Genomic DNA, 26,750 nt, shown 5'->3' with positions numbered 1-26,750 from the left:
CCTAGAACAGGAAAGCATTAAAGCACTAGTATGAAGAGAAATATTGGTATAAGGGTTAAGTTCTTAGGTGAACCTGTAAATGAGAGCCATCGGATGAGGGTATTAGTAGCATGCCCAGCTATGTATGGGAGAAAATGCTTGGGAATGATTGGTTAACAGTCTGTTCAATTTTTAGTCACTTGGAACAATTGCATATCCTTAATAAAGCTTGTGAATAAGAAGTGGAGAAAAAAGGATCAAGATACACAAAGGGACACTAAACTCCATCAGAGACCAACAGTAAGCAAAAGTAGCTGCTACTGTAAAGTAAACAAACAAATTACTGAAGAGCCCTATGGAAGACTCAAATATAAAGTGAGAACAACAGCTAGGAACAGGTCTTGCAACGGGGAAAGGTATACAAACAATTGTTGAAGCTGAGGATGTGGAAAACTCTTTGGAAAGCAAGAAACTGGTTGCTCCAAGAGACCATATAGTGAAGATCAAATCAAGAGGTGCATTGGAGAAATGATAATTGCATGAAGGAGCCACCAGTTGTAGATCATTAGAGAACAGATTATATGCATCATAAAAACCTTAAAATATGGATGCAAATATGCATGAAAAATGCTTAAAAATGCATGAAGTGTTGAAATATGTAAGATCAAATAATAATAAAACATGATAGTTACTGCGTGCATTATATCTCAAAGTTGAACCTGTGCATATAAACTACGAGTAAGAGCGACGGCCACACGAAAAATTGGTACGTTTAGAACACTGATATCATTTTCTGAATACTTTTTGATAGAGGTCAGGAAGGGGGCCTTTCTGAGATTATTTTCTAAAAATTTGCAAAATGGGGATGCCTACTGTGTTTCAAGAATTGTTTCTTCTTTGCTATTGTCAGTAATAAGTGGATGTGATGAAAGTGAGTCACAGTGAAACAATCTATATGTACTAGACCAACTTCAAGATATATCACACGCAGAAGGACACACTCAAAAACTCGGTAATATTTCATCTAAAAAACAACATACAATCATGAATTCTTTTAACAGCATTAACTTTTAATTAATACTATTGGACCAAAGCATCATCTACAATTTATTTTACATTTTTTCTACTATTGTACACACAAATGACCAAGTACTGCTCCAAATGTTCCAAATCTTACACCCGCAGCAGATGGTGTACAATCTTTTTTTTTTACTTTTCCTTAGATTACGTCCCTGAGAGGGCATAACTATTTTACAGGGTACAGAAGTATCTGGAACTGCTTAAGGGAGTTCCCTGTTGGATTTGAAATTAATTTCATTTGAACATATAATCATAGCAGCAGCCAAAATGTATTATCAAAAAGAACAAGATGGGATATGGTCTCCCAATTTCTTGAGCCAGTACACAATTTGTTTTCCAAAATAATTAACATAAAACACATTTAAAAATTCTTAGAGCATTTCGACTTTCCATTAGTGTCTCAGCCCAGAATCTTTAAGAATGCATTTATAGTCTGCCCAAAATTACTTTAGGATTGATAGCGAGGACTGAAGTGCTCAAGGGAAGCCCACACATTAGGCCCAGGCCACTTTTTGCCAACATTCCATAGCAGCCATAGCAAACCTCCGAAGCTACCAAACCTTCGCCCCACACAACACAACACTTGCTGCTTGCAGTGAGCTTCAGTTGTAATCAGGTTGCTGTACTGTGTGATCACTGTGCCCTGTGACTGGTGTGTGGCTTTTTACATTTGTAGGAGTTATTCTTTTATTTGTTGTTACCATTATCTGTTGTTTGGAGGTCAATGATGTCAGTGGGAAGTTCGTCAAAAGTTATAAGTGGAAAAGTTCTATAATGTTCTCTTGGCCAGGGAACTGCCATACAAAGGCAGTCACAAGAAACAGTTTGCAAGTTATGTGCCTACTTTGAGAATGAAAAACTTAATGGTGACCCGCTGCTCTCCATTAACAAAGTAATCTACAAAACAGTTGCAGCTTTGAATGTGAACAAAAAAACACTACTGTGAAAAGGTTGGGAAGGAAATTTTCAACAAAGAAAAGGAAGCTGAATAATCAACGAAACTTACAACTTCCTATGGATAAGTGGATGACCAATACTGATTCATTTGCAGAAGAGAGGATTCAATTTTTTTCCAAGTCCCCTTCCTGTTCTAAAAACCAAACCTGCTATTTGAGCAGAAGTTGGAGAGAAAGATAATTGCTACAATGCTTCAGCCAGCAATAAATTCCATTAAGCTCAACAGAAATCTGTTATTCCAAAAAATAATGATGCTGTGCATAATGTAATTATAGAGGAATGGCACGCGCATGCACCAGTTCTCTATAATTCTTATCTTCACAGAGACAATGTCAGCTGTCTCACTGACTGTGATGGATAAAAACCATCAAATTAATGTGTCACTGCCCATATTCAACTAATAGTTTTTTGTTTAATTATGTAAATGAAAACATGGGCGGGCAGTGATTTATTACCATCTTCAGAAACTGCTGCATCCTTCCAAAACCATATTTTTGACGTACCAACACTAGACTAGTAGACTGGAAAAAATGTTTCCTTGGTTGTTGTGAATGGATGCAAATATAAATTTCACAGACACATTTTTTCAGGAACAAAAAAACAATTTATACAAAAACTGTTTATAGCTGTCCTTAGGACTGTATGTCCAAAATTATTTGGGATAAATGGGAAAAGAGTCACCAACTTGAGAGTTTCAAACAATATAGTAGTCCTCGACACAATATGATTGAAAGGCTTTATCCGAGAGTTGCGAAAAAGTGGACATTCATAAAAATCTGTCTAAAACAAATGTTGTGCACAATAAGTGAGTAAGTGCAATACCATTGCTATTGAATAACACCAGTCCAAAAAATGTTATTTTTATCAGGATCAGGTAAATGATATCCAAGAAGACTTAAAACCCGAGGTTTTTCACCAAATCAAGCTAGGTTGGAGACCTTATGGAAGAAGGATAAGGGCATTTCTAGATCAAATATGCCAACACACATAATAAAGTTGTTTTCTAACAATGTGTTCTTCTAGTACTAGCATACTGCCATGCAACTTTGATTTTAAAGAAGTTTTGCAAAAGAAAACTACCAACAGCTCAAAGAGCTATGGAAAGGTCACCACTAGGTCCCACTGAGAAAGATCAGAAACAAAGACTTAAGAGCAATAACAGGCATTCAGGATATTGTGGAAAGGGTAAAGGCTCAGAAATAGATAAGGACAGGACATATCACACAAAGAAATGACAGGAGGTGGACAAAGGCTGTACTGGAGTGGTGTCTCAGAGAAAGAAAAAAATAGTGGGGCAGACCAGCTGACTGCTGGGATAAAGACCTGAAGAAAGTTGCAGGCTCCAACTGGCAGTAGTTAACAGGAGAAAAAGGCATGAAAACAGTTACCAATATTGTATTTGTTAGTTTAAGATTAAAGTGGTTACATCCTGCAAAGGCTGAATTAACTGAACAATAAGTAAATACAAAAAATTCTCTTATCACTGCTCTTACAAAAATTTACAAGACAGTCATAAAAATAGTGAGTGATGTTGCAAAAAGAAAATACTCAAATGGCAATAGACTATACAAATAATAAGCACAAGTAAACAGATTGCTAAATATATCACCATAATCATACTCTGTGCTGCAGATAGAACACACATTTTCAAGACAGGAATGGAACAGTAAGAGCTTACGGAGCAAGTACATAAAAACATCAGAGATACATTACCTGTTTCTTTGTATTTAAAAACATAGCATGCAATTGTAAACAATCGTTCATGAGGTAATCCTTCTTCATGCACCATTTCATAATTGGGTGGAGGCCATCGTCTTGACATGCACATTTCCTGCAAAGAACCAATTGGGTTTCCTGGTATCTTGTTGTCATATGGTGATAAAATTTCAGTTTTTCTGCAAAAACAAATAAACAAATAAAAAATAGAGAGCTGATACACAAAACAGTAACAATACTATGACATGCAAAATCTTTCAGCAACAAAATATTATTTATATTCATGGAAACAAGCTCCAGTTACAGTGAAATTCCGGTTAGCTGTACAAGTTGTTTTCAGTGACAAATATTACAATCAGGAAGGCCGAAGAAGAGTTAATACTATCGAAAGTAAGTTAAAGAAGAATGGGTACACTATTTAGGAAATAAGATGCACTATCCATCCTACATTGTGACTGCAAACAGATGAGTCTCCCCAGGGAGAACTGCATCCCATCACCCTACTTCAGAAAGGAATAGAACTAAGTGTCTTCTGCCCACTGATGAGACACAAGTGTCCTCAGCATAGTTAAATATGACCTCAAACTGAAAAAGCCACGAGTGTTCTTTTAACTGATGGAAGAAATTCATTAGACAAACAAAGACAGCAGCACAAACGAGACAAAGACATGTGCTACACCAGACTGCTCCAGCCCAAAAAATCATCTTTTTCTGAAAATTTACTTATGTGAAAACACACACTGCAGTACAACGAAACAAAAATCTTTTGACTGTGACATCAAGGACACCGTGGATATTCACCTTTCTTGAAAACTTGTGAAAAGGGACAATGGGTTCACTAGCAGTAAAGTATATGGTATACATCATTAAAATAATTACACATTTACTTCCAGTGCACTTCTGATGATGGCCACCACTGAGATTCGAAGCATTAGTGGACATGTGACTGATGGAAACAACCACCAGTCCCACAATGCAGGCCAGGAGAAATGGTAATAGGTGCATACAGAGCAGACAATGGGGTAAACACCATGTGACAACTCTTAGTTTGATAAGTTTTAAATGTGGCTGCTTGGTTCAGTGACCATTTCTACATTAAAACTGAAAAAAATGAGCCTCAGCCACTATTATTTTTAGTCTCACTGACCAGGTTTCAACACTCCCAAGAGTGCCTTCATCAGAATTAATTCACTAAAAATAATAGTGACCGAGGGCTCATTTGTTTCGATTTTATCTTAGTTTGATGTTGAAATATTGTGCTATTTTGGCACACACATCCAATGCTGATAACAGAGAATTTATCCTTTAAGACTTCTTTCAGGGAAGACTTATGCCCCACTTAGTAGGGAAAGTGGTTCAAGGAGACAGACATTTGCCTACACAGGGTGATTCATGAAGATATGCAAATATTTTAATACATTATTCTACAAGTAAAACTAACGAAAAAAGTTCATGTAAACATAGGTCCACAAATGTTTAGTTATGGAGTTACGAAATAAAATATTTTGCCTGAAATTTAGCAACTTTGTTAATATGAAGCCATCACAAAACTGCACAAGGTTAAAGGGAAGCACAATTTCCATTTATTTTGTTGTTATTGGTCTGGTAAATCTATTAAAACATGTCCCAGACATGCATCTGCAGTAGTTTTCCAGAACATCCAGAGAAGCAAAGATTATTATAGGAGTAAATTTGTTTACTTTGCATTGAGAATGTAGAAACGTTTGTGTCATAGTTGGCAACTGTTAAGGAGTTGCTGCAGTCGTTTCCCAACCTTGAAACGAGTCAGTTCTCTGTATTGTTCAGTGAAAGAACATAACAACAGTGTATTTAAGTGAAACAACATAGTAACTGTTGTTTGTAGGTTATTTATGAAAATGGATGCCTTTCAAATTTACGACAGAGGAATATGCCGATATGGTGTTTATTTATGGCAAATGAGATGGTAATGCTATAGCTGTAGTTAACAAATATTGCGTACATTAGCCAACTCTGAGGATTCCGAATGCATGAACCATTAGTGGAGTATTTTTATGTTATGGGAGACAGATTTTCTACCTAGTACAAGCAGTCGATACGTGAAGATGATGAGGGGGATATTATGGATGCTGTTCAACATAGCCCAGGAACCAGTACACAACGTATCTCTCAACGATTAGGCATTTCACAATCTAATGTATGGTGTACACTCAAGTACAACAATCTGTATCCTTACCATAAACAAAAAGTGCATCATTTACATCCAGGGGATTTTATTTACTGATGAGGCACAATTTAATTGAGATGGTATAAACAATTTACATAATGAGCACGTATGGTCTGAAGAAACCCACATGCAACAGTGCAATGCAATTTTCAACAGCGATTTAGCGTAAATGTGTGGTGTGGTATAATCAACACACACTTTACTGGACCATTCATTTTCCTAGCATGCCTAATTAGCGAGACGTGCTTACAATTCCTTTAAGAAGAAACGCCCCGCTTGCTCGAAGGTGTTTCACTTGCTATGTGAATAGCAAATGTATTTTCAACATTACAGTGCACCATAACATTTCACAAACACCGTTACTACACATTTAAATGACCATTTTCCCCAAGACATGGTGCCACATGCTTGTGGCCACCCAGATTGTCCAATTTAACACCAATGGATGTTTGTGTATGGGGATTGATGAAAGACATAGTTTATGAGGACAAAGTCAATACATGTGATGCATTACTTGCTCACATAATGAATGCAATAGATGAAATTAAGAACAACCCTGTGAAACTGAAATGAGCAACAAAATCTGTTCGTACACATGCACAGCTAAATGCATTGAACTCTGTGGAGACATTTTTGAACATTTATTGTGAATGTATAATGAAACAGTATGTACACTGTACAACTTACTTAACACTGAGGTTTTTTTTTTTTTTTTTTTTCGGTTAACATGAATTTACATGTGCTGTAGTATTATTAAAAGCAGATTATCTGACACATTCATACAGTTTCAGTTAACGTTATTACCATCATTTTTCCAAAACTAAATTCTCTACAACTTCTGTTGAAAACTTTGTGCAACTGTATGGAATTTAAAAAAAAAGGGGCCAAGTAGTTAAGGAATTAAAAATTTTACAAAATTATTTCTTTGTTTCTCTGTATGTTCTGGAAAACAACTGCAGATACACGTCTGGGACATGTATTATTAGATTCACCAGATCAATAACAACAAAATAAATGGAAATTGTACTTTACTTTAACCTCATATAATTTTAAGATGGCTTCATATTAGCGAATTTGCAAAATTTGAGGCAAAATCTTATTAGCTGTAACTCTGTAACTAAACATTTGCAGACCTATATTTATCTGAACGTGTTACTTGTAGAATAACACATTAAAGTATTTGCATATCTTTGTGGATCACCCTGTATATGCTCCCAGAGGTAGGTGTCAAAGATTACATTGTAATGTGAAATGGGATTAATATAGTGATTTGGGTCACTATCAAATTCTGTAAAGAAGGGCAATTGTGTGATGATTAAAATGTCTTGAGACTAGGAACAGAAGTGAAAAACGCAATACCGAAAAGTAGGACTTTTGCATGCTTAAAACAAAGTGAGACTCTGGCAAGTTTGAAATTTACTTTCTCGAGAATTTTCATAGAGTTGCATCAAACTGCTATGGGTGATTGCTACGTTATGCTCTAAACTTCACGTACCATGAATATATTTTTAAAAAATTACAAAAATCCAATTGCCTTGTGGTCCCCTTGGGAGTCTTTCATTCGCCTTCCCTAACACTGAATTCACCTGATGATCCCACTTCAAATTGTTTCTAGTTCATGCATGATATTACATGCTGAAGAGACACACCATTAGCCTTGTTATAAGATACTACACAATTCTCTCTCTTTGTTATAGGTCTCATCTTACATTTAAAGACAATTGCTACTTGTTACACTTAGTGAAAATTCTATCTAAGTCTTCCTGCAATTCCTTCCAATCATCCAATGATGATACTTAAAATGTACACAACAGCATCATCTGTGAACAACTTACAGTGCTGCTTATCCTCTATGATAAATCATTTGTGTGTTTTGAAAACACGAATGGCATCAAGTACTGATGAGTTTGAGCAAGAAGTGATATGAAACTGAAAGAACAGCATGATTAAATACCAGAGCAAAACAATGTTCATCTATCCAACTGAGATACAACCAGCCACTAAAAATACTGTTTGATAAATGTTCTATTAACAAAAATCATACAGACACAGATGTCACTTCTAGTGAAGGAACTGACAAGAGAGCAAACAATCTTTTTTTAAAATGTTACTGGCAGGATGGACCCTCAGAAAATCTTCTGTGATCTACAAGTGGAAACAGTGACATGAACAATTAATTCTGTCCTCTCCCAGTGTGCAGTGCCAAAATGAGTGAAAAATGCACATAATGCAAGAGAATATGTGAACAAAGCAGAACAAGATGTGATGTTTAAATTCAAAGACTACAATGGCTTCATAAAGATTGCCTCAGTATATTTAACAAAATCAGTGTGCCCTAAAGAGAATACAAAAACATACTCAGAACTGGAGGATGCAGATAGAAAACAACTCCGAAGTATATAACCTGTTAACTAGTGTAAAAGAAACGAAAGATCCTCTTCACAAATGAAAGATCCTCTTCGTAAAGTTTATACTACAAGGAATGAAGCTCTCATCCCAGAGAAATTTATTTTTAAGTTCATGAGGAAGTACGCTTAGTTCATAACCAACCATCCTAACAAATGATCTTCAACACTTTGCTTTTATCAACATAATGACAGATGTTCAACAGATTTGCTTCACACAATTTAATTCTTAGTGTGTCATGGTTTTGTGTGTCGATGAGGTCAAGCTGTATCAATTCCGGTGCATTCTCAGGCAAAATGGCAAGAGAGTTCCTCAATAAGTGACTCAGTCGATTTATACTGTCAATTTGGTGATACAAGCATTGAAGGTGGCTATGAAGTTACTAATATTTTTGTTAAATGTACTCTTAAACCTGAAGTTTAACTTTTCAGTCACTTTCTTCAGTTAGGAAAATAGGTGTAATTGCCCAACTTCTGTTAGGTCTGAAACAGATTTAGCTTACAATTAAACGACAAAATATGAGAATGCTGAGTATCAATTTATCTTTACTTTCAAAGTCACACATTTAAATGGTGATGTCAGACCGAAATGCTGAATCATGTAACCAATCTGGATTTTTTCCTTTTATTCAGAGATATTTCTGGTCTTTTCAGTCCTGAAAATTTCAGTTTCTATAAATCCTATTATGTAGGAGAGCCTTCAGGGATGTGGATCAAGTGAAGATATATAGCAACAGACACAACCATGCACTCCATATTTAGAGGTGCTGTTAAATTTTGTTGTTTGTGTATGATTTTGCATTTTAGCAGACAATGTCCAGCCTTACAAAGACAACATAATGGTTGCAGCTGGTCATCAAAAGATGGAGAAATGGACAAAATATACTAGTTTCATACCTGCAACAGTCCACTGAAAATGAGGGAGAGTATTTCAAATTTCAATGAACCTGATTTTTTAGCATAATCTTTGACAAGAAATTGACCTGGTTTCCACAGTAGAAAGCTTTAAGAACAAAGCGCATAATATCATTGGCCAGTATGGGAGGCAACAACAGACAAGCATGCTGTATAGACAGGTCTTGTCTCCTGTAGCGTTGATTCTACAAGATCTATATAAGTTCTCAGATTGATTTGAGAACATTATTTACTGATTTTCTAGGGCCTTTTACATCAAGATGTTATATGCTTCCCATCATGGTGAGCCTTCAGTGATCTGGATTTTTTTACATTACCAGGCAGAACCAACCACTGCTAGCTACTCTGTAAAGTACACCAACACAAAATTATGACTTGTGCTGATCTATTCACACTGATAACTACAGTAATTATTATTTTCAGTTCTAGTATTGCATTGTGATTGAATTGCAGAGTTCATCCTAATTCCACTCATTATTAACTACAAATACCTTTAAAGACTACATGTACTGATACAGAAGTTTAAGTATTACTAGCTCATTGAAGAGGCTTCTGCAAGATGTTCAACTGTCAACTTTGCACAATATTCTTATTGCACTCTTCTGTAGGTGAAATAATTTGTTTTATACGTTAGTTGTGTCGCATCAGAAAATACAGCATAGGACAGTATTGAGTGAAACTGTGGTAACAACATCTGCAGCTCAACAAACTGAAGAGATATTCAGTCATAAATGGCCAGCAAAAGGCAAGATATCAACAAACATATTTTCGTTGTAGTTTCAGAATCTTTAAAAGCTTTTGTGATCACCACATGCTGATATGCCTATTGTTTCAAGGACAAGATTTTCTGTTTACCTATTCTTCGGGCAGTTCTGAAAATGTGTCTCATTTTGATGCATTCTTCTCAGACCGCTATCATTTGTTTTGCAAGTAAGTCAAACAAAAATATTCAGCAATAATACTCAGAACCTTCCAAATTATTGTTTCTCATAGGAGTTTGGATGATATTAGTGAATCTACACAGACAGACATCGAGGAGCCATCATGATCTTACAGAAATGTATGTATTTGGTTGGTCAGACCTATCTGACAGAAAAACCACCACTCAAGTATATACATGTTTGTAACAGTGTGACGACTCCTTGACATTTGTTTCAGTGCAGATGTACTAACAACATCCAAATTCCTATGGGAATAAATAATTTCTGAGCAGGGGTTAATAGATGACAGCTGCTGCACTGCAGTGTCCAATAAGTTGGAAATTTTAATTGGTCACGAACTGTATACATATGGCCGAAGAGGTTACAGTAACTGCTCACAAGAAGCGGTAAATCCAAGTTCAAATTTCGGTCAGACACAAATTTTCAACTTTCGTCATTCATTTATTAATATTAAATATATTTTTTTAAAGTAAAAACTTTTAATGCCTAGATTGCAATTTTCCTATCATAATTAAAGTTCAATAACTAGTTTCAGTTGTTTTCTGCAACCATCTTCGTAACGTACAAAACATGAAAAGGCAGTGAATAAGCAATGGAAAGCATTGTTAGCTGTAGTCATACAACAATATGCATTCATAAGTACTAAAACAATAACAGTACACCACGAGCAAGCTAGGTTATAGACAGTAATATTGCATCTTGATAGTCATATAGGAAATTGTCCAGTTGCACAAGTAGAAATTGGATCAACTAAATTCTACACCACACAGGATCATTCTTGTGTAAGCCAGGCTACAGAGCAGCAGACAGTTTTTGGAATGGTTTCATATACCGTTCTCACAATAGTACCCATTATACTATTGCAAATAACGAGCTTTCGATCAATATTCTACTCATGCAACTGACCAATTTCCTATTTGACCAACATGCACAATTACTGTTTACGACCTGGGTTGCTCACAGTGACATTTTCAACTATGGACTGTTATTGTCTCTGTACTTACAAAGTCATGCTGTTGTGCGACTACAGCTAACAATGTTTTCCAATGCTTATTCACCACCTTTTCACGTTTTGAACAATCTGAAGATGGTTGCAGATAACAACTGAAACTGGTTATCAAACTTTTATTGTAATAGGAGAATTGCGGTCTAGGCATTAAAAGTTTTTACTTAAAAAATTGTTTAATAAACCACATTAAGACCACTGTCTCCCACCTGACCATGTCAGGCTTCATTTTCGTCACTGACTTAACACAATGCCCTGCACAAGAGTCACAAATTCCCATCCATGCCTTTTCTTTCTTTCCTTATCCTCTATTTCATATAAATGTAAGCTACTTATGGTCTGTTTACATTATCATATTATACTGTGATGTGTGATAAGGCATTCATTTGCAAAATAATGTTAAATTATAGTCAACATAAATCTGAAAAAAACATGACAAACCCAGCTATGTAACTATATGATTATCTAATAAAATAAGTTATCACTGGATATGTAATGGGAAACTATCAAAATAATTTAGGAACATACGAAATTAAAAAGTTTTGCTTGTTGGCAATTTGATCACAACTGTAAGCTATAAAAGACAACAATAACATTCCTACACTTCTGATATGTTCTCGCTGTTCACGACGACGCCATCATCTCCACTGTTGGCAGTAACCATCATTTTATCAAGTAAAGCTTTAGCTGCAGAATGTTTAGCTTCCTTTTTCGAACGTCCTGTCCCCATAGCTGCAACCAAAACATCCAAGAAAAACATTTAAATTGACAGATCTTACATAGCAAATGAAAAAAACTGCATTAAACTGTAACTCGGCATAATTAATAAGTTGTCTAATTTACATCCTGCAACACTGTTGGTTTTTGAAGTGTATAAGCGCAGTTCAATAAGTACTATTATTTGAAGGCAGATTTCATTGTTACAAGTTGGTGTTTTTATTGTGTACAGCCCTTCTTTTAGACGACACTGAAACAAAAATGACACTAAATCGTAAGTTATTTTGAGTATGGAAGCCCAGTAATACTATGTGACTTTTACAGAAATGGAAGAAAGTTCAGTATTGTACGGCGATTCACTTTTTGCATTTGGACCAGAAAACATGACAAGATAACGATGAAACTGAATGCTGTTTATGTTGAATCTTTGTTGTCAGAAATGACAAGTTAGATAACAGTTTAACAAATTAAAATAACATTCATCTTTGATGATAATCGTCCTGGACACACGGCAGATGAGCGTACCAAAGAAATCACTGTAATTCTCACTTACCATAGAACAAAAGTGTATGAATTAGCAGAGGCCACAGATTTGCCAACACAAATGTCAAATTATATTTTATACAAAAAGTTGCTGATGTAAAAGTTGTCATGCCAATAGGTGCTGAATTGTTGACAGTGGATAAAGAGTGAGTTTGCCTTGTTCATGGTAGAGAACAATATTCTCCAGCTTTCAACTCCAAAGCTGTGTCTGGTACAATGTAAAGGGCGTATGAAGGTCTCTTTGCATCAAATAGTCTGGATGAGATGTTGGGGCCAGTGAACATCTCTAATATGAAACTAAGTTGTTTAAGACCTCTTGTCATGATAGGGATATAATGTTCACCCAACAAGGACCCTCTTTTCTAAATTTCTCAGCTGTGTACCCAGTGCTTCATAAAATAGTATCTTCTAAATTTTATAGGTATTTTAAGGAAATTAAAGCAGCTTTGTATAAAAAAAATGTTTTGTAAATACAATAACACCAAACAAGAAAAGTTGTCCTATTTTATATGATAGTTATAAATGCCTAGAGATGTGCCCAGTTTGCAATCAGCGCCCCCAAATTGCCACCTGACAGCTGGCGTCACTGTAGCAACAAAAAACCTACACCTAAAACATGTTACTCTGCTGCTGCTGATAGAAATGAAAAAGGCAAAGTTGCTAGGAATACATATGACTGGCTAAATGTCGAAGGATAGCAATGCCAACAAAGTAACTAATATAACCAAATATATCAATTTTGAGCTTATCTTGAGCTACAAAGGTAGTGTACATTGCAAAATGGACACTGACAGAAATGAATTTGCACACTGCATCTTTGCCAAAGTAAAGGGACCTGTTGGATTTCCTGATGCACTAACACAATGAAAAGAGTATCTTCTTAAAAACATCTGGACCTGTTGCCTACAGGAATAAAAAGAATCTGCCTGTAAGCCAAAAGCGCCGCCCACTGTGGAGGAGGCGGGGGGTGGGGCTGTACGCCACAGCCATGTTGTGGACTTAACAAGATGTAGTTTATTATTTGTCACTTCCACCTATTCTTCTTCCCATCAACACATGATTGTGTGCTCAACAGCAAAGCAAGAGCATGCAAGGGGATGGCACACTGAACTAACTGAAAATCATGACACCACCTTGGCTGCCGCATCTGCTCTTTCTTTGCCCACAATAGCTATGTGCCCTGGTACTCAGTAGAAAACCATCTCCTTTCCCAGCCTTTGTAGTCTGAGGAGGGTGCCCTGGGTATTGTGGACTACTATATTTGCTGGGTACAACTGTTGTAGAGAGTTAAAGCCATTCAGGGAATCTGAACAGCCTAGGAATTTAGCACTCATAACATGCCTCATCTACTCCAGTGCCTGCAAGATCATGTATGATTCCAACCAAAGACTGAAGTCCTGAGGCAATCAGACATTGAGGATGTTGTTGTTGTTGTGGTCTTCAGTCCTGAGACTGGCTTGATGCAGCTCTCCATGCTACTCTATCCTGTGCAAGCTTTTTCATCTCCCAGTACCTACTGCAACCTACATCCTTCTGAATCTGCTTAGTGTATTATCTCTTGGTCTCCCTCTACGATTTTTACCCTCCACGCTGCCCTCCAATACTAAATTGGTGATCCCTTGATGCCTCAGAACATGTCCTACCAACCGATTCCTTCTTCTGGTCAAGTTGTGCCACAAACTTCTCTTCTCCCCAATCCTATTCAATACTTCCTCATTAGTTATGTGATCTACCCATCTAATCTTCAGCATTCTTCTGTAGCACCACATTTCGAAAGCTTCTATTCTCTTCTTGTCCAAACTATTTATCGTCCATGTTTCACTTCCATACATGGCTACACTCCATACGAATACTTTCAGAAATGACTTCCTGACACTTAAATCAATACTGGATGTTAACAAATTTTCTTCTTCAGAAACGCTTTCCTTGCCATTGCCAGCCTACATTTTATATCCTCTCTACTTCGACCATCATCAGTTATTTTGCTCCCCAAATAGCAAAACTCCTTTACTACTTTAAGTCTCTCATTTCCTAATCTAATTCCCTCAGCATCACCCGACTTAATTAGACTACATTCCATTATCCTTGTTTTGCTTTTGTTGATGTTCATCTTATATCCTCCTTTCAAGACACTGTCCATTCCATTCAACTGCTCTTCCAAGTCCTTTGCTGTCTCTGACAGAATTACAATGTCATCGGCGAACCTCAAAGTTTTTATTTCTTCTCCATGAATTTTAATACCTACTCCGAATTTTTCTTTTGTTTCCTTTACTGCTTGCTCAATATACAGATTGAACAACATCGGGGAGAGTATTTGAAAGAGAGTATTCCAGTCAACATTGTCAAAAGCTTTCTCTAAGTCTACAAATGCTAGAAACGTAGGTTTGCCTTTCCTTAATCTTTCTTCTAAGATAAGTCGTAAGGTCAGTATTGCCTCACGTGTTCCAGTGTTTCTACATTGAGGATATGATTGGAGAAAACAGCAGAGCAACCAACAGAATCCCCCTGTTTAGACACATCCATAAATACAGCTACAGAGTAGTAGTACTCAGTTAAAATGTCATAAACAATTTATTAAAAACATACGCAGAAGTCTAATCTCTCTTGTAATGCGCTAGATCTAAAATCACTCTGGGCCTCTGCAGTAATCAGGATGGCAAGAGGTTAAAACGCTGACTTTGGGGTTGTAGTTTCTCCAAACCAAGTGACTCCATCATATGCTACACATGGATCCTAAACAACCTTGTTGCTCATAGATGACAGGAGAAAAGGGGTGCCAGAGATGGATGGGCAAAAGAATAGTGTGTAGGTGGATTTGGAGAAGCGAGGAACTTACATGCTTGCAACAGTGGACAGAAATCTCCAGAATTTATACCAAGAGCAGCTACAGAGTGGCTGGTCTCTAGTGATCAGACCAGATGACAGTTAACCATTCGTGCCAGGCAACACTCCGGTACTACTGGGACGTGAGGTACTTTCCCGATTTGAGGGGGCGTATCAAAACTGCCTCTTTCTACAAGTTGGGAAACTAGCTTGTCTGCCATACCAAAGTGAAACAATCGAGGAGGATTTCCTATGACAATGTTGGCAAATGTCTACCTATGCCGTACCGGATTTGGTTAAGACCGGGTGCAGTATCACATTAGCTGCAACAGGCAGAAGATGTGCTTTATTGGTGTTACGCATTTCAGCGATTTTGACTGAGATAAACTCACGCTGCAGTGTTGTTTTTCAGCAGGCCAGTGTAGAAGTACGCCCAGAATCAACCAAGTGACATATCTGTGCAATATGCACATTTATTCATGTAAAAAACCCAATATGGAATTTTCCTTTGTGTGAGACCACGTGTACTAGAACAGTGTGCTGATCTGAAGCTCTAGATTCGCATATTTTACTGTTCATGTTGCTTCTGCATAATCTTTCACTGTTTGTATCACTACCCGTTTGTACTGTGATATATTGTGAAATTTCGAACATTCGTGAGTGGTGCGATAAACTCTTTCAATTATCATCAATTATAGGCTAAACTTAATTGGGCTCTTTCAAAATTTTTGAGAACAGTAGGCCTATCCTCATCCAAAACAATCTTTCTCCCATTTCATTGTACAATTACGTGAGAAATAGGTTAATTTTGAGAACTTCTGGACACTTATAAAACTATGTTTTCGTAAGTTACCAGTAAGAGTGTTTTGGATATGTAATTTATTTCATAGCAAATCATAATTTGTGGTTCACGGTTCTGACAATGACTACATCCTCCCTGAATTTCATTGTACATCAACACAAATAAGCATATGTTTTTGAGAAATTTCAGAAGCTATCAATGTCCATTGCATAGTTTAGTTACTGTAGCAAATATTTTAATTAACATATTGTGTTACATCTAGTTTTCCCTTGAAGAGGAGTAGCTCTATACATTATCTGCATTTATCATGAATTAACTCTGTATTCAGCTTCGCAAACAGCTACTATTAACCTCAAAACTTTTAGGAAACTAATAATTTTTTGCCATAGATTTGTGTGTTGCCTTAATAGACATCTTGTTTTGTGTATTTGCTTCGATTCTTATACATCATTACCAACTTTTTAGCTCAACAGATTAAATGATAATCACTGGGCATAATTTAAAGTTATTTGTTCACTGCCTTGTGATACACTGCACCAACCAAAATGCAGCCCCAATGTGAATGCCATTCTCAAACACAGGATGAATTGGTTGACGTTTATAAACAGTTGGAAAATGCACTGACTGCTGTCTAATGATTGACAGCTGCTGCAAATCAGTGGGTTGGAAGAGCTCCTGAAAGTCATGTAGCTGTGCTGGTACTAGAGGTACCTCAAGTACTATCCTCTCCTGTGGATCCTGTCTCCTCTGCACAAAGTACAGGATCTGTCATTATTCATCCACTTGACCACGCTGTTCCAGCTCGTCGGCACCGTTGTGAGTGGTGGAGCGCTCCGTGCTCCAGGGAGCCGTGTCACTCACAGTGACCATTCAAGTGGGCCGGCACGTGGCGCAGCTGGCTGAGGCAGGTGGCAAGACAAGCATTTTGATGTGCCAGCTGCTTCTTACAAGATCGGCAACCTCATACTCTTAGCTGGAAATACGATGTTCAGGTAATAAATAAGAAACAATTGTTTTACAAGAAATTGCATACTAAATTTATTGGGCCTCTGTAGCTTGACATTTTCTTTTCATTACAAGATCGGAAATATCAGGCATCAAAGTGTTCGCAGCGTTAATGCGGAGGATGGCCTTCATTGTTGCATCCTGAAGAAACGATCGTTCCTTACTTTTTACTCTTTTCATTGCTGAGAAAAGCTGCTCACAACAATATGTAGATCCAAACATGCACATGATCTGAGCGGCATTGTTGTGAAGCTTGGGAAGTGTTTTTTGCTATAATGAACGATACCATCGTGACAAATCCAACGTGTTGTAGTACCTCTCTTTCAACAAAGTTGAATTTTGCAAATCAATTATCTCCAATTGAAGTGACAGTCACAAGTCATTGGGGGAAACTGAAAAAGGTGCGCTGAACACCTTAAGTTCCATTTCCGAACTAGTGAGGTCTCGGAATCGTGTTTCAAACGACGTGATGAGCTGCTTTAACTTTGCTTGGTAATCGCCGAAAGTAGTACCTTCAGGTAGTTTTAAAGAAGCAAGACGATTGAAGAACGTTAAATATCCATTACTCATCTGCCTCTCAAATAAACGTAACTTTTCTATGAACGCTTTGATCTGGTCGTGCATGTCAACGATTAGCTGCCCTTTGCCCTGCAGTGACAGATTTAAATTATTCAGATGCATAGTTATATCAGCTAGGAACGCCAGGTCTGATATCCATTTATATCTTTCACACGACGCATTTCTTCCCCTTTCATTTCAAGAAAAAGGGATATTTCCTCACAAATGGCAAAGAAAACATCAAGAACTTTTCCGCAACTCAGCCAACGAACTGTACTGTTGTAAGGTATATCCCCATACTCCGCTTCCACATCTTTCAGGAATCCTTTGAATTGGCGATGATTCATATCATGACGCCACACAAAATTCACACACTTCACATCATCTTTCATTACGCCACCTAGCTCTACTGTTTCATGCCGCACAAAATTCACACACTTCACAACATCTTTCATTGCACCACCTAGCTCTACTGTTTCAGCACACAGTGCCTCTTGGTGAATAAAACAATGAAGAGTCAAATTGTCTTTCCCGAATTCGTCCCCGAGTTTATTTTTCAAACGAGAAGCAAAACCTTGACGACGCCTGATCATTTGTGGTGCACCGTCTGTCGCTACAGAATGGAGCTTGTCCCATGGCAAATTCATATTGTCCACTGATTCACAAACAGCTTCAAAAATGTCACGTCCTGTTGCGGTGTAATCGAGTGGTACCACATCCAAGAGTTCTTCAGTTACTTGCAGTTCCATGTCGACACCACGCACAAAGACTGCAAGTTGAGCACAGTCCGATATGTCTGTGCTTTCGTCAAGTGCTAGCGAAAATGCAACAAAGCTCTCCACCTTTTTCCTGAGCTGTGTCTCTAAATCCGCTGCCATGTCCAGGATTCGACGAGACATTGTTTGCTTCGACAGGCAAATCCCTTCAACTGCCTGCACCTCCATTGGAAGCAAAAATTCTGCAACTGCTACCATGCACAATTTTACGAGTGGTCCCACCGAAAACGGCTTGCCACTTGTCGCAATGATGTGAGCGACCCTGTAGCTTGCTCGAATTGTAGATTCAGTAGTGTTTTCTCCGCTCTCATTTACCTAAAAATTATAAATGCATTACAGAACATGAACTATGTTCCGTATAACGAAACCATTTCTGGACTTACATCTCCTGGTATGTCATTCTTATGCCTGGCTACCAGTTCTCTGCGTACAACACCTTCTACCTCATTGTAGTGCACTGCGTGAAAACGTGTATAATGTCGTCGTATGTTGTACCTCTTCACAGAATTAAATACTTTATGACATACAGGTATCAGATAGATTATATAATGGTAAGACAGAGATTTAGGAACCAGGTTTTAAATTGTAAGACATTTCCAGGGGCAGATGTGGATTCTGACCACAATCTATTGGTTATGAACTGCAGATTGAAACTGAAGAAACTGCAAAAAGGTGGGAATTTAAGGAGATGGGACCTGGATAAACTGAAAGAACCAGAGGTTGTAGAGAGTTTCAGGGAGAGCATAAGGGAACAATTGACAGGAATGGGGGAAAGAAATACAATAGAAGAAGAATGGGTAGCTCTGAGGGATGAAGTAGTGAAGGCAGCAGAGGATCAAGTAGGTAAAAAGACGAGGGCTAATAGAAATCCTTGGGTAACAGAAGAAATATTGAATTTAATTGATGAAAGGAGAAAATATAAAAATGCAGTAAATGAAGCAGGCAAAAAGGAATACAAACGTCTCAAAAATGAGATCGACAGGAAGTGCAAAATGGCTAAGCAGGGGTGGCTAGAGGACAAATGTAAGGATGTAGAGGCTTGTCTCACTAGGGGTAAGATAGATACTGCCTACAGGAAAATTAAAGAGACCTTTGGAGAGAAGAGAACCACTTGTATGAATATCAAGAGCTCAGATGGCAACCCAGTTCTAAGCAAAGAAGAGAAGGCAGAAAGGTGGAAGGAGTATATAGAGGGTTTATACAAGGGCGATGTACTTGAGGACAATATTATGGAAATGGAAGAGGATGTAGATGAAGATGAAATGGGAGATAAGATACTGCGTGAAGAGTTTGACAGAGCACTGAAAGACCTGAGTCGAAACAAGGCCCCGGGAGTAGACAACATTCCATTAGAACTACTGACGGCCTTGGGAGAGCCAGTCATGACAAAACTCTACCATCTGGTGAGCAAGATGTATGAGACAGGCGAAATACCCACAGACTTCAAGAAGAATACAATAATTCCAATCCCAAAGAAAGCAGGTGTTGACAGATGTGAAAATTACCGAACTATCAGTTTAATAAGTCACAGCTGCAAAATACTAACGCGAATTCTTTACAGACGAATGGAAAAACTGGTAGAAGCGAACCTCGGGGAAGATCAGTTTGGATTCCGTAGAAATGTTGGAACAAGTGAGGCAATACTAACCTTACAACGTATCTTAGAAGAAAGATTAAGAAAAGGCAAACCTACGTTTCTAGCATTTGTAGACTTAGAGAAAGCTTTTGACAACGTTAACTGGAATACGCTCTTTCAAATTCTGAAGGTGGCAGGGGTAAAATACAGGGAGCGAAAGGCTATTTACAATTTGTACAGAAACCAGATGGCAGTTATAAGAGTCGAGGGGCATGAAAGGGAAGCAGTGATTGGGAAAGGAGTGAGACAGCGTTGTAGCCTCTCCCCGATGTTATTCAATCTGTATATTGAGCAAGCAGTAAAGGAAACAAAAGAAAAATTCGGAGTAGGTATTAAAATTCATGGAGAAGAAATAAAAACTTTGAGGTTCGCCGATGACATTGTAATTCTGTCGGAGACAGCAAAGGACTTGGAAGAGCAGTTGAACGGAATGGACAGTGTCTTGAAAGGAGGATATAAGATGAACATCAACAAAAGCAAAACGAGGATAATGGAATGTAGTCAAATTAAATCGGGTGATGCTGAGGGGATTAGATTAGGAAATGAGACACTTAAAGTAGTAAAGGAGTTTTGCTATTTAGGGAGTAAAATAACTGATGATGGTCGAAGTAGAGAGGATATAAAATGTAGACTGGCAATGGCAAGGAAATCGTTTCTGAAGAAGAGAAATTTGTTAACATCGAGTATAGATTTAAGTGTCAGGAAGTCGTTTCTGAAAGTATTTGTATGGAGTGTAGCCATGTATGGAAGTGAAACACGGACGATAACCAGTTTGGACAAGAAGACAAGAGATGAATACAGTAAGCAGATTCAGAAGGATGTAGGTTGCAGTAGGTACTGGGAGATGAAGAAGCTTGCACAGGATAGAGTAGCATGGAGAGCTGCATCAAACCAGTCTCAGGACTGAAGACCACAACAACAACAACAACAACAACAACAACAACATGACATACAAGACACTGCGGACAACCATCCTCTCAATGAATAGAAAGGTATCCTCCAATAGAGGTACAGGGCTCCCGCGGCTAGTCATAGCTGTCATTCAGCACGGATTATTGCATCAGTTGGGGCTGCATGCGGCCAGGGTGCAGTGAGTTCGCTTTCCCCCTCCACTTGGGCTCCGAGCTGCCGCACTGAGTGCTCCAGAGCACTCCGGCTCCCTGGAGCTCGGTTGGAACAGCCTGCACTTGACTGTAAGTGGCATGTCAATGGCAGATCTAGGCACCCTGTACAGGGTGGATTGGGACTAGAGGACTAAGCGAGTTTTACTGATACCCCTAACCAACAAGTTTGAGGCGCTGTCTTTCACTGATACTGAGACAGTGGGACTCACTTCACCTGTTTTGGGGAAACCCATTGGGCCCAGTGTCCAGAGTAGGCAAACACAAAAGGGGAGGGGTCTATCCTTCATTGGCAGTTCAAACATACAATGAATGATGGTACCATGTAAGGAAATGGTAGCAAGGGACAGGAAAGGACACAAGGTGTACTCAGTGTGTATGAATGGGGGCCTCATTCAACATCTTGAAAAAGCTATTCCAACAGCAACTGAGGAAACATGATGCAGCTGACTGCACATTGTGCCTCACGCTGATGCAAATGATGCCTGTCATCTGGGCTCTGAGGTCATACTTGTTTAATTCCAGCAACTGGCACAGAAGGTTGAGACAACCAACCTTGTGCACGGATTTTTCAAAGAAACTCACAATTTGCGGCATTGTCCCCAGAACTGATCATGGCCCATTGATTGAGAGTCGTGCGCATGGACTGAAAAAGAACCTTTGGAAGTTCTGTGACAAGCTAGGCTGCGACTCCCTGGACTTGCGCCATAGGGATAAGAACTGTAGGGTGCCCCTAAATGGGTCAGGTGTACACTACACATCAGAGGCAGCTGACTGTGTGTGGTGGTGCTCACAAGGGTTTTTAGATTACACAACACTCTATCCAAGCCAGATAATGTAGAAAACGCAGATGTATCAGTCTAAAAATCAAATGAAAAGCATCGTCCAGCTGAGAGTATTAAAATCCTAGTCCTTAGCTTCCAAAGCATTTGCTACAAAATGACAGAGTTCGAAGAGCTGCTTACAAGCAGCGAAGCTTACAAAATACTAGGTACAGAAAGCTGGTTGAAACAAACTGGTAGCAGTGAGATTTTTGGGGGGAAATTTAAGTGTATAGCGAAAGGATATGTTAACAGAAAATGGAGGTAGTGTATTTGTCGCAGTAAACAAGAAACTCAAATCCACTGAGAGAGAAATTGAAGCTACATGTGATATAGTCAGAGCAAGACTCAGTATTAGGGGTAGACACAAAATGGTAATTAGATCCTATCACCCACAAACCTCATCTCTTTGTGTAACCTAAAACTTTTGAGAAAACCTCAGCTCACTTGCACATAAGCTCCCCAATCATACTGCAATCATCTATGGAGACTAACCTGCAACAATCAATTGGGAAAATTACTGTTTTGTTAATGGTGGGTGTGATAAGACAGCCTTTGAAACTTTACCAAATGCCTTCTCTGAAAACTACCTAAGACAGATACTTAGGAACCCCACTCATGATGGAAATATATTGGAGCTAATGGCAACAAATAGACCTGACCTCTTGGAGGATGTCCTTACTGAAACTGGTATCAGTGACCATGACACAGCAGTGGCAACAATAATTACCAAAGAACAAAGGACAACTAAAACAAGCAGAAAGATATATATGTTCAGCAAACTACATAAAAATCAGTAGCGTCATATCTCAATGTGGAACTTTAAACTTTCAGCACAAGGCAGGAGTATGTAGAGGAACTACGGCTCAAGTTTAAAACACTAGGTGACCATACACTGGATAGATATGTACCCACTATAATGGGAGATAACCTCCATAATATACAGTCACTGTAAAGAAACTTCTAGAGAACCAGAGATTACTGCATAACAGGTGTAAAACAAAGCACAAGGCTATAGTTAGAGATGCTGAATGCAGCACATGTTTGGCTGTCATGAGAGCAATGCATGATACCTTCAATTACTACCACAGCATAATATTGTCAAATGATCTTTCACAGTACCCAAAGAAATTCTTGTCCTATGTAAAGGCTGTTAGTGACACCAATGCTAGTGTCCAGCACCTAGTGAATGAGAGAGGACCTGAAATTGAGGGTAGCAAAGCCAAAGCTGATATGCTTAACTTAATTTTTAAATATTTATTTACAAAGAAGAATTGCCCCAAATTAAGCCTTGTACCACTGAAAAGATGAATGAAATAAGTGTTAGTGTCAGTGTTTAGAAATAGTGGAAATTGTTAAAACTGAAGAAAGCTCCAGGTAACAATGGAATCCACGTCAGATTCCATACCGAATTTGTGGTGGAGTTAGCCCCTCTAGTAACTAAATTCTATCATAGTTCCCTTGAACAAAAAACCATACCTATTTCTTGGAAAAAAGCAGGTCACATCTGCCGACAAGAAGGATAGTAGAAGTGATCAACAAAACTACTATCCACTATCTTTGACATCAATTTGTTGTATCAGGTAGAAGCAGTATTTCTTGATTTCCAAAAAGCATTTGTCTCAGTACCATACGTACACTTATTGGCAAAAGTAGAGTCATATGGGGTATCAAGTGAAACTTTTGGCTGGATTGAGAACTTTTTGGTAGGGAGATCACATATGTTATCTTGGATGGAGAGTCATTCTCAGATGTACAAGTAACTTCACGTGTACCCCACAGAAGTATACTGACAAGGGGACCATTAGTAGTGTAAATAATGGATTTGGATGGGTCTCTGATATGTTGTAGAGACACGTGCCCCGATAATGAGGCTATCCGCTTTTTTAGCGATGGGTCTTGGTTTTCAAGAAAATTGATTTTGAAGTTCACTGCACCGTGTAATACAAGTAACATTAGCCATGTTCCAAACCAAGTGAGTGTGGCACAGCAGTTAAAGTCTACAGTTACCATATTGGAAGTACCATGTTCCGGTCCTTTCCGTGGTTTTGCTGCTTCTTTTTTTTTTTTTATCAGAATACTCCGACATTTTTCCATTTTATTTTACAGAATATCAACAAAGAGTGTAAATTGTGTGAAATTATTAAGAAGTTTAAATTCCGTAGGCTCGGTCAAACATAAAGCGGACTGTTCGCATGGATATCCCGTCCGAACTCTGTGTGTTGTGACAGTGTATCGCCCTGGTCACCGCCTTTTATTTGGCTACAGCGATATAATTTGGTAATACACAAGAGTTTGCACAGACAGTCCTCTGTATTATGAACATGTATCACCATGGTCAAACTAATGACGGTGACCTAGCTCCTGAACCACTAGTTTGAATTTGCCTTCAACATCTGTTGCTCGCAATGCATTGTTAATGCCAAGTGTGTTTGAAGAATACAGTGAAATGTATGACCCAAGTGTGTCTACTGAAGTGCCACCAGAATATGATACATCAGAGGTAAAGGAGCTGAATGAACAATTGAGAGGCAAAAAATCACGAAATACACCGAAAAGTTGCTTCATGACTTAAATCTTCTAGCAAATACACCGTCCAGCACGATCTCTGCTAATTCAATTGCAATTGGCAATGAGATACGTAACACAATACAAGACCTGTTGGCCGAGAGAGAGATCATCGATGGTGGTAAATTAATAAACATCAACGAAGAAGATGAGATGCACGAATATGAGGTAATAAATTTCACTTTTGTGTTGATGTTCTCTTTCTTGCAGACGAATCAGTAGAAGAAGACGGCGATTTCATCGCCGATGAATTTGCACATGAACCAGCAGATTATGTGCCTCTATCCTACAAAGAATGAGCAGTTGCTCTTGCAGTAGATCATCCAAACTGGAGCCTGAAGAGTTTGCAGTCCAACGGTGTCTCTCAATTAAAACAGAAATCAATGCTATATCAATGGAAAGAGGATATGAAACGAGGTGGAAGTCATCGTGATAAATGGAACACTATCAATCCTGAGACATATGAATGGTTTGTCGAAGTGAGACAGAATCTGGAACAGGTAAATCATATCAAAATATATGTCAAATACATTGTAAGAAAGAGGCTGGCTTGTGAAAATAACATAATTTCTTCCCGAGCAGGTGACAACCAGAAAGTTACAGCAATGGGCTATGAACGCTGTTGTTCCACTTTATGGGATACCTTTAATTTCGCAGCCACCTCGGCTTGGGTCAAACAATTTAAACAAAAGCATAAAAGCAAGCAAAGGAAGATCATGAAGTTCATCAGTTCTAAAGAATGTGCAACGATGGAAGTACTATTAGTAGCTGCACACAAATGAAAATACTTATTGGTAATTTTTTACTAAGTAATCAACACCGATCAAACAGGCTGTCAATATCAATCAACGTACAATAGACCCCTCGCAAAGAAAGAGGCAAGAACTGTTCTCATGCAGAGAAAAGATTTAAACAATGCAAGTCATTCGTACACAGCACAGTCCACTAACTGCATCAGGAAAGGTGATCTTGCACCTTTGTTTATGTTTACAGGAACCGTTGCGAAAATTTGGCCCTAATGTTCAGAAAAGAGTGGATGAATTAACACTCAAATTTGAAAACGTAATTGTGTCCTGCACAAAATCAGGGAAGTTCACAAAACTGGTATAAAAAGACTTTTTAAAACCTTTGATTCTTCTTTCCTTGGGACAGAAAAAATTTTCATATATCATTGATGGATGGGGAGGGCAGACTGATCTGACCGTATACAATCACATCTTCATGGATGAGAGGAAAGTGTACATCTGCTCCGTAAAAGTTATTTCACCGAAGTGTACTCCACTTTGCCAGCCTTGTGACGTATATTTTTACAGACAGGTTAAAATTTTCACAAAGAAAATTCAGAATGCTCCCAATTTGTTGGAGATCAACAGCACAATCGCGTCCAGGGATGATTCCATAAAACTGAACTCATTAATTTTGCATTTTCAGGGCACCTGCTTCTTCGAATATGACCATACATGCATGGTCCACATCAAAGTTAATGGGTGAAAGAGAAACCTTTTTGAATGTAAATGAACAATGTTATCCAGTATCACTCTTAAAAACTCCGTGCACCTGCAAGACAATAGCTTTTATGAAATGTGTTTGGTGCTGTAAAACATTGTGTTTCAGTTGCTTTTATGACAAATACCATCCAGGTTTCTGTCGTGGCATAGTAAGCGATGCAGGCGATAGTAAGATTTTGTAACAATGATGTGAAAATTACATTACTATGGCAAAACTGAATATTTCTTAATAATTTCACACAATGTACACTGTTTGTTGATATTCTGTAAAATAAAATGGAAAAATGTCAGACTATTCTGATTTTAAAAAAAGCAAAAACACGGAAAGTACCCAAACACTATACCCCCAGCATGATAGCTGTCGACCTTAAATGCAGTGCCACACTCACTTGGTTAGAACGTGGCTAACATTATGCGTATTACAGCATGCAGTGAAATTCAAAATCAATTTTCTCGAAAACTAAGGTCCGTTTCCAAAAAAAAAAAAAAAAAAAAGGCACATCTGAGACTCATCAAAATCCATTATTTACACTTCTGATGGTCCCCTTGTGAGACATGTGCTGTTCACATTGTATATTAATGATCTTGCAGACAACATTAACAGTAAAATCATGATTGTCGCAGATGATGCAGTTATCTGTAATGAAGTACTACCTGACATAAGATG

At 38.1% G+C, this 26,750-nt stretch overlaps 1 protein-coding gene across 3 annotated transcripts in view; it reads right to left on the bottom strand.

Annotated features, from left to right (window-relative positions):
• LOC124605338 (RISC-loading complex subunit tarbp2) overlaps positions 1 to 26,750 on the bottom strand; it is a 159,242-nt gene that overhangs the window by 59,699 nt on the left and 72,793 nt on the right. For all 3 annotated transcript variants that reach the window (XM_047136944.1, XM_047136946.1, XM_047136945.1), the window contains exons 3-4: positions 11,808 to 11,937; positions 3,730 to 3,911 (exon numbers count right to left, since the gene is read on the bottom strand). In XM_047136944.1, coding sequence (XP_046992900.1) covers positions 3,730 to 3,911; positions 11,808 to 11,937 — 312 coding nt within the window. The remainder of the gene's footprint in view (positions 1 to 3,729; positions 3,912 to 11,807; positions 11,938 to 26,750) is intronic.

This window comes from Schistocerca americana, chromosome 3 (genome assembly GCF_021461395.2).
Source record: "Schistocerca americana isolate TAMUIC-IGC-003095 chromosome 3, iqSchAmer2.1, whole genome shotgun sequence".
NCBI lineage: Eukaryota > Metazoa > Arthropoda > Insecta > Orthoptera > Acrididae > Schistocerca > Schistocerca americana.
This window is presented reverse-complemented; position numbering and strand designations above follow the sequence as displayed.